Below are 13,080 nucleotides of genomic sequence, written 5' to 3'. Positions count from 1 at the left end.
GGCTGCAGAAAATGACACGGGAGGAGGGTGTAGAGGCATACCTTCTGGCCTTTGAGAGGACAGCCCTACGGGAGGCCTGGCCTCGAGATCAGTGGGCTGGCATCCTTGCCCCATTCCTGTGTGGGGAGGCCCAGAAGGCCTACCATGATCTGCCTGAAGAGGCTGCGGCAGACTACCCTCAGCTGCAAGCAGAGATCCTGGCCAGATCTGGGGTAACGACAGCAGTGCGGGCCCAGCGGTATCAGGGTTGGAGGTACCAGGAAGACAAAACCCCACGGTCCCAATTGTATGACCTCATCCATCTCGCACGAAAGTGGTTGCAAACAGAGTCCCGGAATCCGGAAGAGATACTAGCCGTTCTGGTCATCGACCGATACATGAGGGGACTACCACCAGACCTTCGTGCCTGGGTAAGCCAGAACGAACCCTCCACCTATGATGAGGTTGCCGCCCTGATAGAGAGGCGAAGGACAGCGAAGGAGCTGACCGGACCAGTTAAGGAAGAGGCACCCCGGGTTAAACTAGCAGCACCAAGCCCTAAAGTTCGGGTGACTGGGACACCAGGACGGCGCAGGTAGAAAAAGAGAGAGGCTGAAGGCCCATTAGCGGCCACAAAGAGTCGGAGCACTGAGGGAGAAGAGGATCGTGGTGCTAGACTGCCCAAACCAAGAGACCAGGGAACGCCTACGGCTCCATACAGATGTTATGCCTGCGGGGAGTGGGGACGCATAGCTGCACAGTGTCCCAATGCTGAGGAGCCTATGCAGTGTAACCTGGGGAACTGGGCAGACCCCTGCTCCCTAATCCACCTTGTGGGGGTCTCACTAACCCCACATATGTACACCAGACCAGTGAAACTAAACGGGGTAGGGACCACGGCACTGGTTGATTCGGGGAGTGCTATCACGCTTATCTCAGGGAAGCTCGTGAAGTGTAGTCAGCTGCTGCAGGCTAAACGTACGGGGATAACGTGTCCATGGGACAGTTCGTTACTACCCCACCATCCCAGTAAAAATCGAGATCCAAGGGAACACTACTGAGGTAGCAGCAGGTGTAGTCCCTAAACTCCCATACCCGGTGCTCATAGGGAAGGATTTCCCAGGGTTTGGAAACTTACTCCCAGTAGGGGGATTGGAGAAAGATGGGGACCCTAAAATTGATGAGGCATCCACAGCAGACTGTCAACCCCCAATCTTCTCTGAAATATCCCCCGATTTGTTCTCCACTCCCAGACAGGGTAGAAAGACAAAAAGGGACAGAAGGGCAGCTAAGGCCTTGGGAACCCGAATACTGACCCAAAGCCAGAGGGTCGCTCTTGTAGGTAGGCGGACCCGCACAGCTGAAAAGGAGGCCACGCAGGAGGGAGAAGCACCTGAGTCTGACCCCCACCCTAATGCTTCTGAACCAGTAGAGGCAACAGAGACTGGGTCCCTAGATCTTGGGCAGATTAGCCCCGGGAGAGGAAATTTTGGACGGGACCAGGCAAAAGACCCAAGGTTTGACAACATTAGGAAGGCGGTGACTGAAATAGATGGGGTCCCCGTGGAAGGGAAAACCCAGGGACCAGGACCCTACTTCATAATGAAGAAGGATCTCTTATACCGGGTTGCACCAGTACAGGGGCAGAAGGTACAGCAGATCCTAGTATCTCAAAAACACCAGAACACTGCATTAAGTCTTGCTCATAGTCATCTTTTAGGGGGGCATTTGGGGGTAGAGAAGACCCTGGCACGAGTCCTACGACGGTTCTTCTGGCCCGGAGTACATGAAGAAGTGCGGAGGTACTGTGCGTCCTGCTCGGCGTGTCAGCTGCACAGTCCCTGTCCCCACTTGAGGGCACCTTTAGTACACCTTCCCATCATAGAGGTCCCCTTCGAGCGAATAGCCATGGACCTAGTGGGACCCCCGGAGAAGACGGCTTGGGGCCACCAATATATACTTGTTGTTTTGGACTATGCTACTCGCTACCCAGAAGCCGTCCCCCTGCGGAACACGGCCTCTAAAACTATAGCCAAAGAACTGGTGGGGATTGCCCGAATGGGGCTACCGAAGGAGATATTAACCGACCAAGGAACCCTATTTATGTCGAAGCTAATGAAGGACCGCTGTACGCTGCTCCATATACATACCCTGAGAACTTTGGTCTACCATCCACAGACTGATGGGTTGGTAGAAAGGTTTAACCGAACTCTCAAGGCTATGATAAGGAAGGTGGTAAGTCGGGACGGGAAGGATTGGGACACCCTACTACCCTACCTTACATTCGCTATCCGGGAGGTACCTCAGGCCTCAACTGGGTTTTCCCCCTTCGAGTTATTATACGGGCGTCACCCCCGTGGCATACTAGATATCGCCAAAGAGATCTGGGAAGAGGAACCCAATGAGGGGAGAAATATAACAGAGCATGTAATGCAGATGCAAGACCGGATAGCCCAGGTTACCCCTATTGTACGGGAACATTTGGAGAAGGCACAGGAGGCCCAGCGAACCCATTACAATTGTCAGGCAAAAGTGCGACAGTTCGAACCAGGGGATCGGGTTATGGTGTTGGTACCCACGGCAGAAAGCAAGCTTCTGGCCCTATGGCAAGGGCCCTATGAGGTGGTTGAACCCGTGGGGGAAGTAACCTACAAGGTGTGGCAGCCAGGACACAGAAAACAAGAACAGATTTATCACATTAACCTTCTAAAACCCTGGCATGCACAAGAGGCATGCACAACGGTCCAAAAAGACCTAACCCAGGAAAACAAGCCTTCCAAACAGGTGAGAGTGTCTCCCGATTTAACACCAGACCAGAAGAATGAGGTGTCTGAGATGATCTTCTGGAACCAAGATGTGTTCTCGACAAAACTGGGTCAAACAACCGAGACATATCACCACATCGTCACGAACCCTGGGGCCAGAGTAACAATGAGGCCCTATCGGGTGCCAGCGGCAAAAAGGGAGGAAATAAAAGCAGAAGTTGGGGATCATCGAAGAATCCCACAGTCAGTGGTCCAGCCCAATCGTGCTGGTGCCCAAACCTGATGGCATCACAAGATTTTGCAACGACTTCCGGCGACTAAATGAAGTATCCCAGTTCGACGCGTACCCCATACCTCGCATAGATGAGCTAGTGGACCGTCTGGGTAATGCCCGGTACTTGACTACCCTAGACTTGACAAAGGGGAACTGGCAGATTCCCCTTGCGGAAGATGCAAAGGAAAAGACTGCGTTCTCTACACCAGAGGGTCTTTTTCAATATACTGTCCTCCCTTTTGGACTACATGGGGCCCCAGCTACCTTCCAGAGCCTCATGGACAAGCTATTACGCCCGCATAACAGTTATGCTGCTGCCTACTTGGACGATGTGGTCATTCAGACCCCAGACTGGGAAACCCACCTGGAGAAGGTGGAGGCAGTCCTCGATACCTTCAGGCGAGCTGGCATTACAGCAAACCCTGCCAAGTGCGCTGTAGGGTTTACAGAGGCCAAATATCTTGGCTACATTGTGGGAAAAGGTTTGGTAAAACCCCAAGTGAACAAGTTAGAGGCCATCCAAAATTGGCCCCGACCAAGTCACAAGAAACAAGTCCGGGCGTTCCTAGGTGTGGTGGGGTATTACCGACGATTTATCCCTCACTTTGCCACAAGGTCAAGCCCCCTGACAGACCTAATGAAAGCCCGTGGACCTGATCTGGTGAGATGGTCTGACGCAGCAGAGGAAGCATTCACAAACCTACGGACTGCCCTCTGCAGTAACCCCGTACTGATAGCCCCTGATTTCACCAAGGAGTTTATCCTGCAGATGGATGCATCGGAAGTAGGGTTGGGAGCCATTCTATCACAGATGGTCGGGGAGGAGGAACACCCAATTCTATACCTCAGTCGGAAACTCCTTCCAAGGGAACAAAAATATGCAGTGGTGGAGAGAGAATCCCTCGCTGTAAAATGGGCCATGGAAACATTGCGCTACTACCTGCTCGGGCGCAGATTTGTCCTCATGACCGACCATGCCCCTCTTCAATGGATGCAGCGGAACAAGGAGAAGAACACAAGGGTGACCAGATGGTTCTTATCCCTCCAACCTTTCCAGTTCCATGTGCAACACAGAGCAGGGAGCCGTCATGGCAACGCCGATGGCTTGTCTGGCGTCCCAAGCTGCCCAACCCCTTGGCGTTGAACAGGGGGGAGGGATATGTGACAGACCCAGACCAGTGGGATACAGGAGTCTGGTAGAGGGCAAATATACTGGTCACTGGATGAGTAGTTTTCTGTTCCCTGAGTCACCAGAGCAGGGGCTGCACTAGAGTAATCGGGAACCTGCTAGAACCAATTCAGGCAGGCTAATTAGGACACCTGGAGCCAATTAAGAAGAAGCTGCTAGAATCAATTAAGGCAGACTAATCAGGGCACCTGGGTTTTAAAAAGGAGCTCACTTCAGTTTGTGGTGGGAGTTTGAGGAGCTGGGAACAAGAGGCGTAAGGAGCTGAGAGTGAGAGGGTGTGCTGCTGGAGGACTGAGGAGCACAAGCGTTATCAGACACCAGGAGGAAAGTCCTGTGGTGAGGATAAGGAAGGTGTTTGGAGGAGGCCATGGGGAAGTAGCCCAGGGAGTTGTAGCTGTCATGCAGCTGTTACAGGAGGCACTATAGACAGCTGCAGTCCACAGGGCCCTGGGCTGGAACCCGCAGTAGAGGGCGGGCCCAGGTTCCCCCAAACCTCCCAATTGACCTGGACTGTGGGTTCTCCCAGAGGGGAAGGTCTCTGGGCTGTTCCCCAACCCACATGGTGAATCTCTGAGACAAGAAAATCCGCCAATAAGCGCAGGACCCAGCAAGATAGAGGAGGAACTTTGTCACAAACCCCACTCCTGGACCGTTAGTGTAGAATGTGGATTGACTGAAGGAAGCTTCCTTCCCATGATCTACTGCAACATACATAAAGGAGATACCAGTCCCATGGGCTTTAACTATATCCCATTTTCTGCCATCTCTCACCGATGAGGTAGCCTGGCACTTACCTGTGGGAGGTGAAGTTGTCATATGAACCCACAGTGTAATGTCGGAAGAGACGCTTTGTCCTGTCTTCTCTCGTTTCTGTAAGAAAAAAGCAGAGATTTCTCATGCTGCTGAAAGATGGGATCAGAACCATCTTCCTGAAAGTATGTGACTGTGTGAGCAGGCACGCACATGCTCCTCTACCTGCTCCCTCCAGGTACATGTCTACACAGACACCCATTCGTGTATACATACTCCTCTTCATCTCCATATGTACCCACACAGACTCATTTGCAGAGATCCCACATGCATATTCCTCTGTCCCAGAAAGTGTTCATACACAGACACGCATGCACTCGTCACTTCTCAAAGTGTCTCTAAACACAGATCCACATGCACACAACAGAAAACAGTTTTCTACAAGGACTTTTCAATACGGCGTCCAACCTACTGATTGACAAGCACCAAAGGTTTGTCCCAAAACGTATTGAATGTTCAGAAACCCACACGGAATAAGGTGCAGGTGAGAGACACTCTCATATGCCGTTGATCCAGCTTCCACTGATGTCACTGGGAGTCAAACCAGACCCTTAGGTCTGGAGTTTAAGTTCGAACACATTTGGTGGATGTAGAAACTGTTGCAATAAAACACCCGTGGCTGGCCTGGGCTCAGGCTGAGGTCTATAAAATTGGAGTGCAGACATCCAGGCTTGGGCTGGAGCCTAGTCTCTGGGGCCGGCTGCCTTGTGGGGCCCAGAGCCCAGGCTCCAGCGCAAGCCCAAACATCTACACTGCAATTTCACAGGCCTGTAGCCCGAGCCCTGTGACCCTAAGTCAGCTGACATGGGCCAGCTGCAGGCGTTTTATTGCAGCGCGGACATGCCCATAGATTCCCAGGCCAGCAGGGACCACTGTGATCCTCTCGTCTGACCCCCTGCACAGCACAGGCCAGAGACCTGCCCCACAATAATTCCTAGAGCAGGGCTGTTAGAAAAAACATCCAGTCTGGATTTAAAAATTGTCAGGGATTTTAAAATTCTCTGTGATCCTGGATGAATTGTTCCACTGGTTAATTACTCTCACCGTCAACAATTTACACCTTATTTCCAGCCTGAATCTGTCTAGCTTCAGCTTCCAGTCATTGGACTGTGTTACACCTTTATCTGCTAGACTGAAGAGCCCATATTAACTATCTGTTCCCCATGCAGGCACTTAGAAACTGTAACCAAGTCACTCCTTCACCTTCTCTTTGTTAGATTCAATGAGCTCAATCTATGTAGCTTATTACTATAATCATGGTCATTCTCCTGGCTCTTCTCTGACCCCTCTCCAATTCATCAGCATCCTTCTTGAACTGTGGGCAGCAGAGCTCGCTGCTTCTTGTGGAAGACACTGCTACTAAGAGACAAGACCTCAGTCACCTGTGGGAGACGAACGGCCAAGAGATGTGGCTGCAGTACATGCAGGGAGAGGAGGCAATGGGCCAGGGCAGCTCAGAATGCAAAGACAATGAATGAAAGCAACACCAATTAAAACACTTCAGCAGCACAGCTACACCCTAGCGCTTCAGCGTAGCCACTCACTCCAGCCACGAGGGGAGTTCTCCTTTGCTGTAGTTAATCCACCTCCCCAAGCGACGGTAGCTAGGCTGCTGGAAGAAGGCGTCTGTCAGTCTAGCACTGTACACACCGGGGATTAGGCTGGCATGACGATGGCTCTTGGGGGATAGACTGTTCACACCCGAGAGACGTTGCTATGCCGATGTAAGTTTTCAGGGTAGACCAGCCCCAACAAAGCAGATAGAAGTAATAATGCCAATGCTGGTGTTAGTCTAGCAATCGACGGGGCACTCTACGCTGGGCTGCTGCACCTGGTTTTGGTCACCGCACCTCAAAAAAGACCTAACAGAAACAGAGGGCGCAATGAAAATGTTTAGAGAGCTGAAGAAACTTCCCTGCTGGGGAGCTGGAAAAGATATGAACTGTGTTAAGATGTGACATGACAGAGAGATACAAAATGACAGAGAGAGAAGGTAAATCAGCCGCTTCTATTCACCCTCTCTCCTAACACGGTAACTGGAACTCCAATGAAATGCTACATAGCAACAATTTAAAACTATAGAAGTAAACACTATTTTTATTTACACGACCCATAATTAATCTGCAGGACTCGCTGCCGTAAAATGCAATTGAGGCCAAGACGTAAATAGGATTCAAAAATGGATTGATGGTTACACAGAATGAGATCTTCTATGGTTATTTGAGACATGGAGTCTCTAAAGAACAGATATAAACCCTCCTGCTTCGGGGCATAAGCCAACAACCTACTGATGAGGCCTGGAAGAGGCTTCCCCGTGAACAGGTTATTCAGTAAATTGCCCATTACGGAGTTTCTTGCCCCTCCCTCTGAAGTAGCTGGTTCTGGTCACTCTCAGAAACCAGATACTACATTAAAGGAGCACTGGTCTGATCTAACCTAGCAGCTCCCATGTTCCATAGCATGTGTAGGGTGAGGGAGAAGAACAAAACAGATGGGACGGGAGGATGAATTGAAGGACAAAACTAGACAGTGAGAGGTGCTTTTCCTCCACAAAGGACACAACAAACATTTCTTATATTTAAAACACTTAGAAACACACATCTGCTAAATAAGCAGCTGCCTTTGCCTGTCCCAGGGATGCTGAGTAACCAGGAATGGGAGAGGATGTGCTCTGTGCAATGGTGAAGGGGGGCAGGTCTCCAGGATGATCTCGCTGTTAAGATGTGAACTGCCCGATGAACACTTTTATGGTCCCAGTTGTGAGACCAGGGCAGTTAGACCTTTGAGTGGCAGAAGAAACCCCGAGCCCTCTACGACAGGAACAGCCCTGGCCTGACTCAGAGGCGGGGATCAAAAACACGCACTTCCAGGAACAGCAGCCCAGGAATGAGGAGGTCCCTGCTCACCGGTGTGGGGTACCCGTCCCATCAATATGGCAGCTTAGCAAAGAGCTGTACTGACAGACCCTCACAGATCAGAGTCAAACCCTAGCCTCTCCTGTGTAAGCGAATAGGATGTGGGCTCCATCGAGGCATTCACAACTCCAGCTTCCTGCCTTATGATTGTTTCATTAGCGAAGAGTGACGCTGAGTGCAAGTTACATTGAACAAGTGGAACTTCATTAAACCGGTGCACTGCTCTGTACCTCTGGCCGAGTTGCCTCCAGCATTCCCCGTGTCTTCCTTGGGTCCTGCCAATAACAGTCCCTCCACGGAACATGGGCCCTCCGACTCCAGTTCCACGAATCACGATACATCTTCCCTATTTTTGAACATTTTAACAATAAATAAAAACAAATAACTGATGCCCAGACCCTCACCCCATGTCCCTTTGGCCAGAGGTTGCTAGCACATAGAATCATAGAATATCAGGGTTGGAAGGGACCTCAGGAGGTCATCTAGCCCAACATACCCGAGCTGGCGTCTCGTCTGTAACACAGACTCAGCTGCTTACACAGTCTTTGAGATAAATGGTCTTCTCACCAGGTGACCACACCAGAAGTGACCTCTCTCTGTCTCCCTGTCACCTGTCTCTCTGTGGAGTCTCCCTCCTCCCTGCGGGGCTGCCTCTTGGTGGTTCTCTCTTTCTCCATCCAGGGACGAGCTCTGTATTTCTCTCAGCTCTCTCTGGGGGCTGTGCCTGCTGGCTCCTCACAACTCCTTTAGTCCACTCCTGCTGGTGTCTCTCTAATGGCTGGATCTTCACAGAAGTGCCTGTCTCCAAGGCTGGCAGGTCCTTGGCGGATCTGTCGTACTCTAGTTCATGCTTTCTCTGAGTGTCGGCCAGCTCCTCTGGGCGGCATCTTCACCCTTCTGGCTGCAACAGGTCTCCTCTCCTTGATACCAGGATTTTGGTCCTTCCCCCCACCGCCTGTGCTGGCCTGTTTGGTATTCCCGTGTGCCAAAAATGCTAACAAGGGATCTGATCCAGAAGAAACAGCCTCTTGGTTGTTTTCACAGCTGATTCCACCTTACCATTACTCTATGGATGTGCTGGGGAGGAGGTGTTGTGGCCAAACTCCCATTTGTGTGCAAATTACTTGAATTCTTCCAAGGTAGACTGGGGTTTGTCGACTGTTGTCAGTGAATATAGTGTCCGGAATGCCACATCTCATAAAGACAGCCTTCAGTTGTTCATAGATATATATGAACCTTCCCAGGCCAGAAGGGACCATTGTGACCTTCTGTGTAACACTGGCCAGAGAACTGCCCCCAAATAATTCCCAGAGCAGTTTTTTAAAGACAAACATCCAATGTGGATTTAAAAACTGTCAGTGATGGAGAATCCACCACAACCGCTCCAATGGTTCATTATTCTCACTGTCAAAAAACTGTGCTTTATTTTCAGTCTGAATTTCTCTAGCTTCAACTTCCAGCCATTGGATTGTGCTGTAGGTTTCTTGGCTAAATTGAAGAGCTCATTATTAAATATTTGTTCCTCATGTATGTACTTGTAAATTGCAATCAAGTCACCCCTTAACCTTCTCTTTGTTAAGCTATACAGATTGAGCTCCTTCAATCTACTGCTATGTGGCATGTTTTCTAACGCTTTAATCATTCCCGTGGATCTTCTCTGAACTCTCACCAATTTATCAACACCCGTCTTGAATTGTGGACACCAGGACTAGACACAGTATTCCAGCAGCAGTCACACCAGTGTCAAAGACAGATGTAAAATAACCTCTCTGCTTCTCCTTGAGATTCACCTGTTTCTGTATCCAAGGATCACATTACCCCTTTTGGCCACAGCATTGCGCTGGGAGCTCATGATCACTGATTATCCACCATGATCCCCCAAATCTTTTTCAGAGTCACTGCTTCCAGAATAGAGTCCCCCATTGTGTAAATATGGCTTCACTCTTTGTTCCTAGATGTACAAATTTACATTTAGTTTGCCAATCAGAGGCCTGCTTCTTGTATCATGCAGGGCAGCAACCTCCCAAAAATCTGAAAAGTAGTCCACTGTTATCAAGTACTGCTTTTTCTTGGCGGTAAGTAAGCCCACTACCACCTTTTCCTCTGGCCGGGTGGGCAGCTCCTGTGGCAACAGACTCTGCTTCTGCTGGCAGTTATCACCCGACAGGTGGTGTCACTCCCCTCTATAAAGCTGTGAAGTTGGGTATTCAGTCCCAGCCAGTAACTCACTCACAAGCCTGTCTAGGGTAGCTGTCAATGCCTAGGTGTGAGGTGTGTATTTTTTGCACAACATCCTTAGGTAATGAGGTGGGACAGCAGATTTCTGTCCTCGAAATATCATTCCATCTTACACACTCAACTCATCTTTAATTTGAATGTAGGATTCTACTCCTACAGTACCTGGATTTTGTCTTCTGGCCACCTGCTAGTATCGCTCTCTTGACTGGCTGTAGTTGGGTGTCCTTTTCTGTAGCCTCTTTGGTTTCCATCAGTTTCACTGCTGAAACTGGAGATTGACTCCATTAACACACTGCACTATGTTCTGATCCCCTTCCCCCAACTCACCAATGCTGGGTCTATATGCCCAGCTCGGGCTGCCAGCTAACTCCAGTAATCATCCTGGACAAGATCTGAGCTCTCCCTGGTAGTGCTGGAGGTGCATCCACATGTGCTGCAGTCTCTGTGGAGCACTTTGCCATGATTATCTCTAGCGATTTGTGGTCTGATGGCACTATTGCTGGGCAGCCATAGGGGCACTGATGGAATTGCTCCACTCCAAATGCCACAGCCAGAAGGTCTTTTACTATTTGGGCATTCCCTTGTTCTCTCTCTGACAGGATTCAACTGGCTAACGACTGGCTGCTCCTACAAAAGAGCTATACTCAATCCAGTTCCCAATTTATCACACTGGAGTAGCTGTGGCTCTCCTTGCTAGAAGTACACTGTTGAAGTCAGATTTTTTCTGGGTTGAGTTTATGTTCTTATCCCTGCATAGCTGCAAAAAAGCTTGTAGTTTTGTGTTGTGGTCTTGTTCTGTCATTACTCCCTTCACCTATGACGAGGATATTATCTGGAATTACTCTCACCCCAGCCAATTCTTCTGGTGCTTGGCTGAGCCGTCTCTGGAATTGCTCTGGTGCTGGGCTTATACCTATTGGCATGCACAGCCACCAGTAGCAATCAAATGGTGTTGCGAAGGCTGTCAGCATGCTGGACTCTGTATCCAGGCTGATGTGCCAAAACCCATTTCCTTACACCATACACTGTAAGGATTCTGGCTTGGGCAATTCTGGCAAGATGTCATCAATGACAGGCAGTGGATAGTGGTATCTTCTCAAGGCCTGGTTCACTGGCATAGGGACTGTGCAGATACATAATTGCCTGATGGCTCCTTTATCACCATCATGCTGCTTACCCAGGCCACACTGGCCTCTGCAGGAGCTAGGATACCCCTGCTCTGTATACGTTCATGCTCCAGGCATGCAGGATTACACAGTGCCACTGGAATTTTCCTCCTGGTACGCACAGATTTCACTGTGGGGCCTACTTCTAGTTGCAGCTTCCCTTACAGGCACCCATTGCCTTTGAAAACATCCCCATGGGCTTTTAAAATTGTCTCCGTTGTCCATGGGAGTGTCCCTTTTGCTTCTTGCACTGCAGTTATAAAGTTCTGATGCTGCACCCTGATCAGGTCCATGGCTTGTATGGCAGTATTCCCCAAAAGGGGAATGCGGCGCTTCCCATCCACCACCACAAACTTCAGCTGGCCCGTCTGGCATTTTTCAGGCTAGTTACTATGAGGTCTCATTCTCCTATGGGCTGCATTATGCTCTGATTGTACATTGTTAGATTGCCACTGCTCTTTTTCTTGGGGGTGATCGAGTACAGTACATCCCAAGGAACCGTGTTGCAGAAGGCCCTTCTATCCAGTGAAATTGCTGTGGCTGTTTCTCAATTATGCATGGAAGTTGGTATCATCCCTTGTTGGTTTCCTGTCCCAACAGCCTGAACAAGATATGCTCTTGGACTGGAGAGAGTCATGATGTCATCACCGCTGGCTGATGTGCCAGCCCGCACTTGTACTCATCTGACTGAATCATTTTGAGACCTTCCTCTGCTCTTGCACACATGGCTAACACGATTCAACTTGCCACATTCCTTGCAATGCCGGCCTAGTGCAGGGCTCGTCTCCTTTATCAGCTCGGGCTGTTTCCCACAGTAAATGCATCTCGCTATGGGATGGAACCCTGGCTGCCTGCTCTCCTTTGCTGTTGTCTTCCTGCGTGTTCTTCTAGGGGTGTCATGCCTCCCAGGACTTCCATCCTTCCTCTTGAGGCTTCCTGCTGCACGCCCCATGTCTAGGCATCTGTCTAGTGTGAGACTGACGTCCTGGAGCAGCCGCTCCTGCACATGGTGATTGACCCTAAGTGCCTGAATTAGGGAGTCCCCAGAACTGCATGTAGCGGCCAGTGTGTGTGAGGCAGTAACCCAGGAGTCTATTCCCTCCCCTTCAGCTTTGTCTCCAGTGAGATACCAGATCCCTTCCACTTTGGGGAGCAATGGGTCCAGGGCTCCAGGATTGCTCTGAGGCAAGTGAGGAGCTTCCGAGTGGTGCAGACATCTCTGCCTTGTTTCCCAATAAGGGAAAACAACAACTTTACTCTCCTGCATGGCCAGGTCGGTGTACAGTTCCACTGGCTCCATCGCTGATCTAGGTTTGTGTCTGCAAAACCCAGGACTTCAGGGGACTTGAGACTGCATTCCAGGGCTCACGCTGCCAGCTGCTGCACTCCAGAGAACGCACAGAGAATGCACTGCTCAGACACTGACACCGTGTTTTATTGGTAATGCGTGAAGCTGAATGAAAGTTAAGCTGAACAAGTGGGACTTCATTAAACTCTGTGCACTGCTCTGCCCATGTGGCTGTTTGCTTCCAGCCCAGCTCCCGAGTTCCCTGTGTCCCATCAATAACAGTCCCTTCAGGGGACATGCACCCTCTGACTCCACTTCCACTGATCATGACACAACGATCCTTCCTGCATCTAGGGAGAATCTGCTGGCTAAATGCTTTGCTTGAAAAGAGGTGGGGCGGTGACTGAAATCTCACAGCAACGTCTTCTTTCGTGGTGTGGACACTCAGGGTGATGC

General features: G+C 50.2%; 1 protein-coding gene across 15 annotated transcripts in view; it reads right to left on the bottom strand.

Moving 5' to 3' along the window:
- The window catches only part of SHANK3 (SH3 and multiple ankyrin repeat domains 3), a 703,681-nt gene that overhangs the window by 137,869 nt on the left and 552,732 nt on the right, over positions 1 to 13,080 (bottom strand). For all 15 annotated transcript variants that reach the window (XR_010600169.1, XM_065589968.1, XM_065590128.1 and 12 more), the window contains one exon: positions 5,002 to 5,077. Coding sequence is in view for 14 of the 15 variants with exons in the window: in XM_065589968.1 (XP_065446040.1) it covers positions 5,002 to 5,077 (76 nt within the window). In the remaining variant the exon portion in view is untranslated. The remainder of the gene's footprint in view (positions 1 to 5,001; positions 5,078 to 13,080) is intronic.

The sequence above is a fragment of the Chrysemys picta genome, chromosome 1 (assembly GCF_011386835.1).
Source record: "Chrysemys picta bellii isolate R12L10 chromosome 1, ASM1138683v2, whole genome shotgun sequence".
In the NCBI taxonomy this organism is placed as follows: domain Eukaryota; kingdom Metazoa; phylum Chordata; order Testudines; family Emydidae; genus Chrysemys; species Chrysemys picta.
Note: the sequence above shows the minus strand (reverse complement) of the source record. Positions and strands in the feature narration are given on the sequence as shown.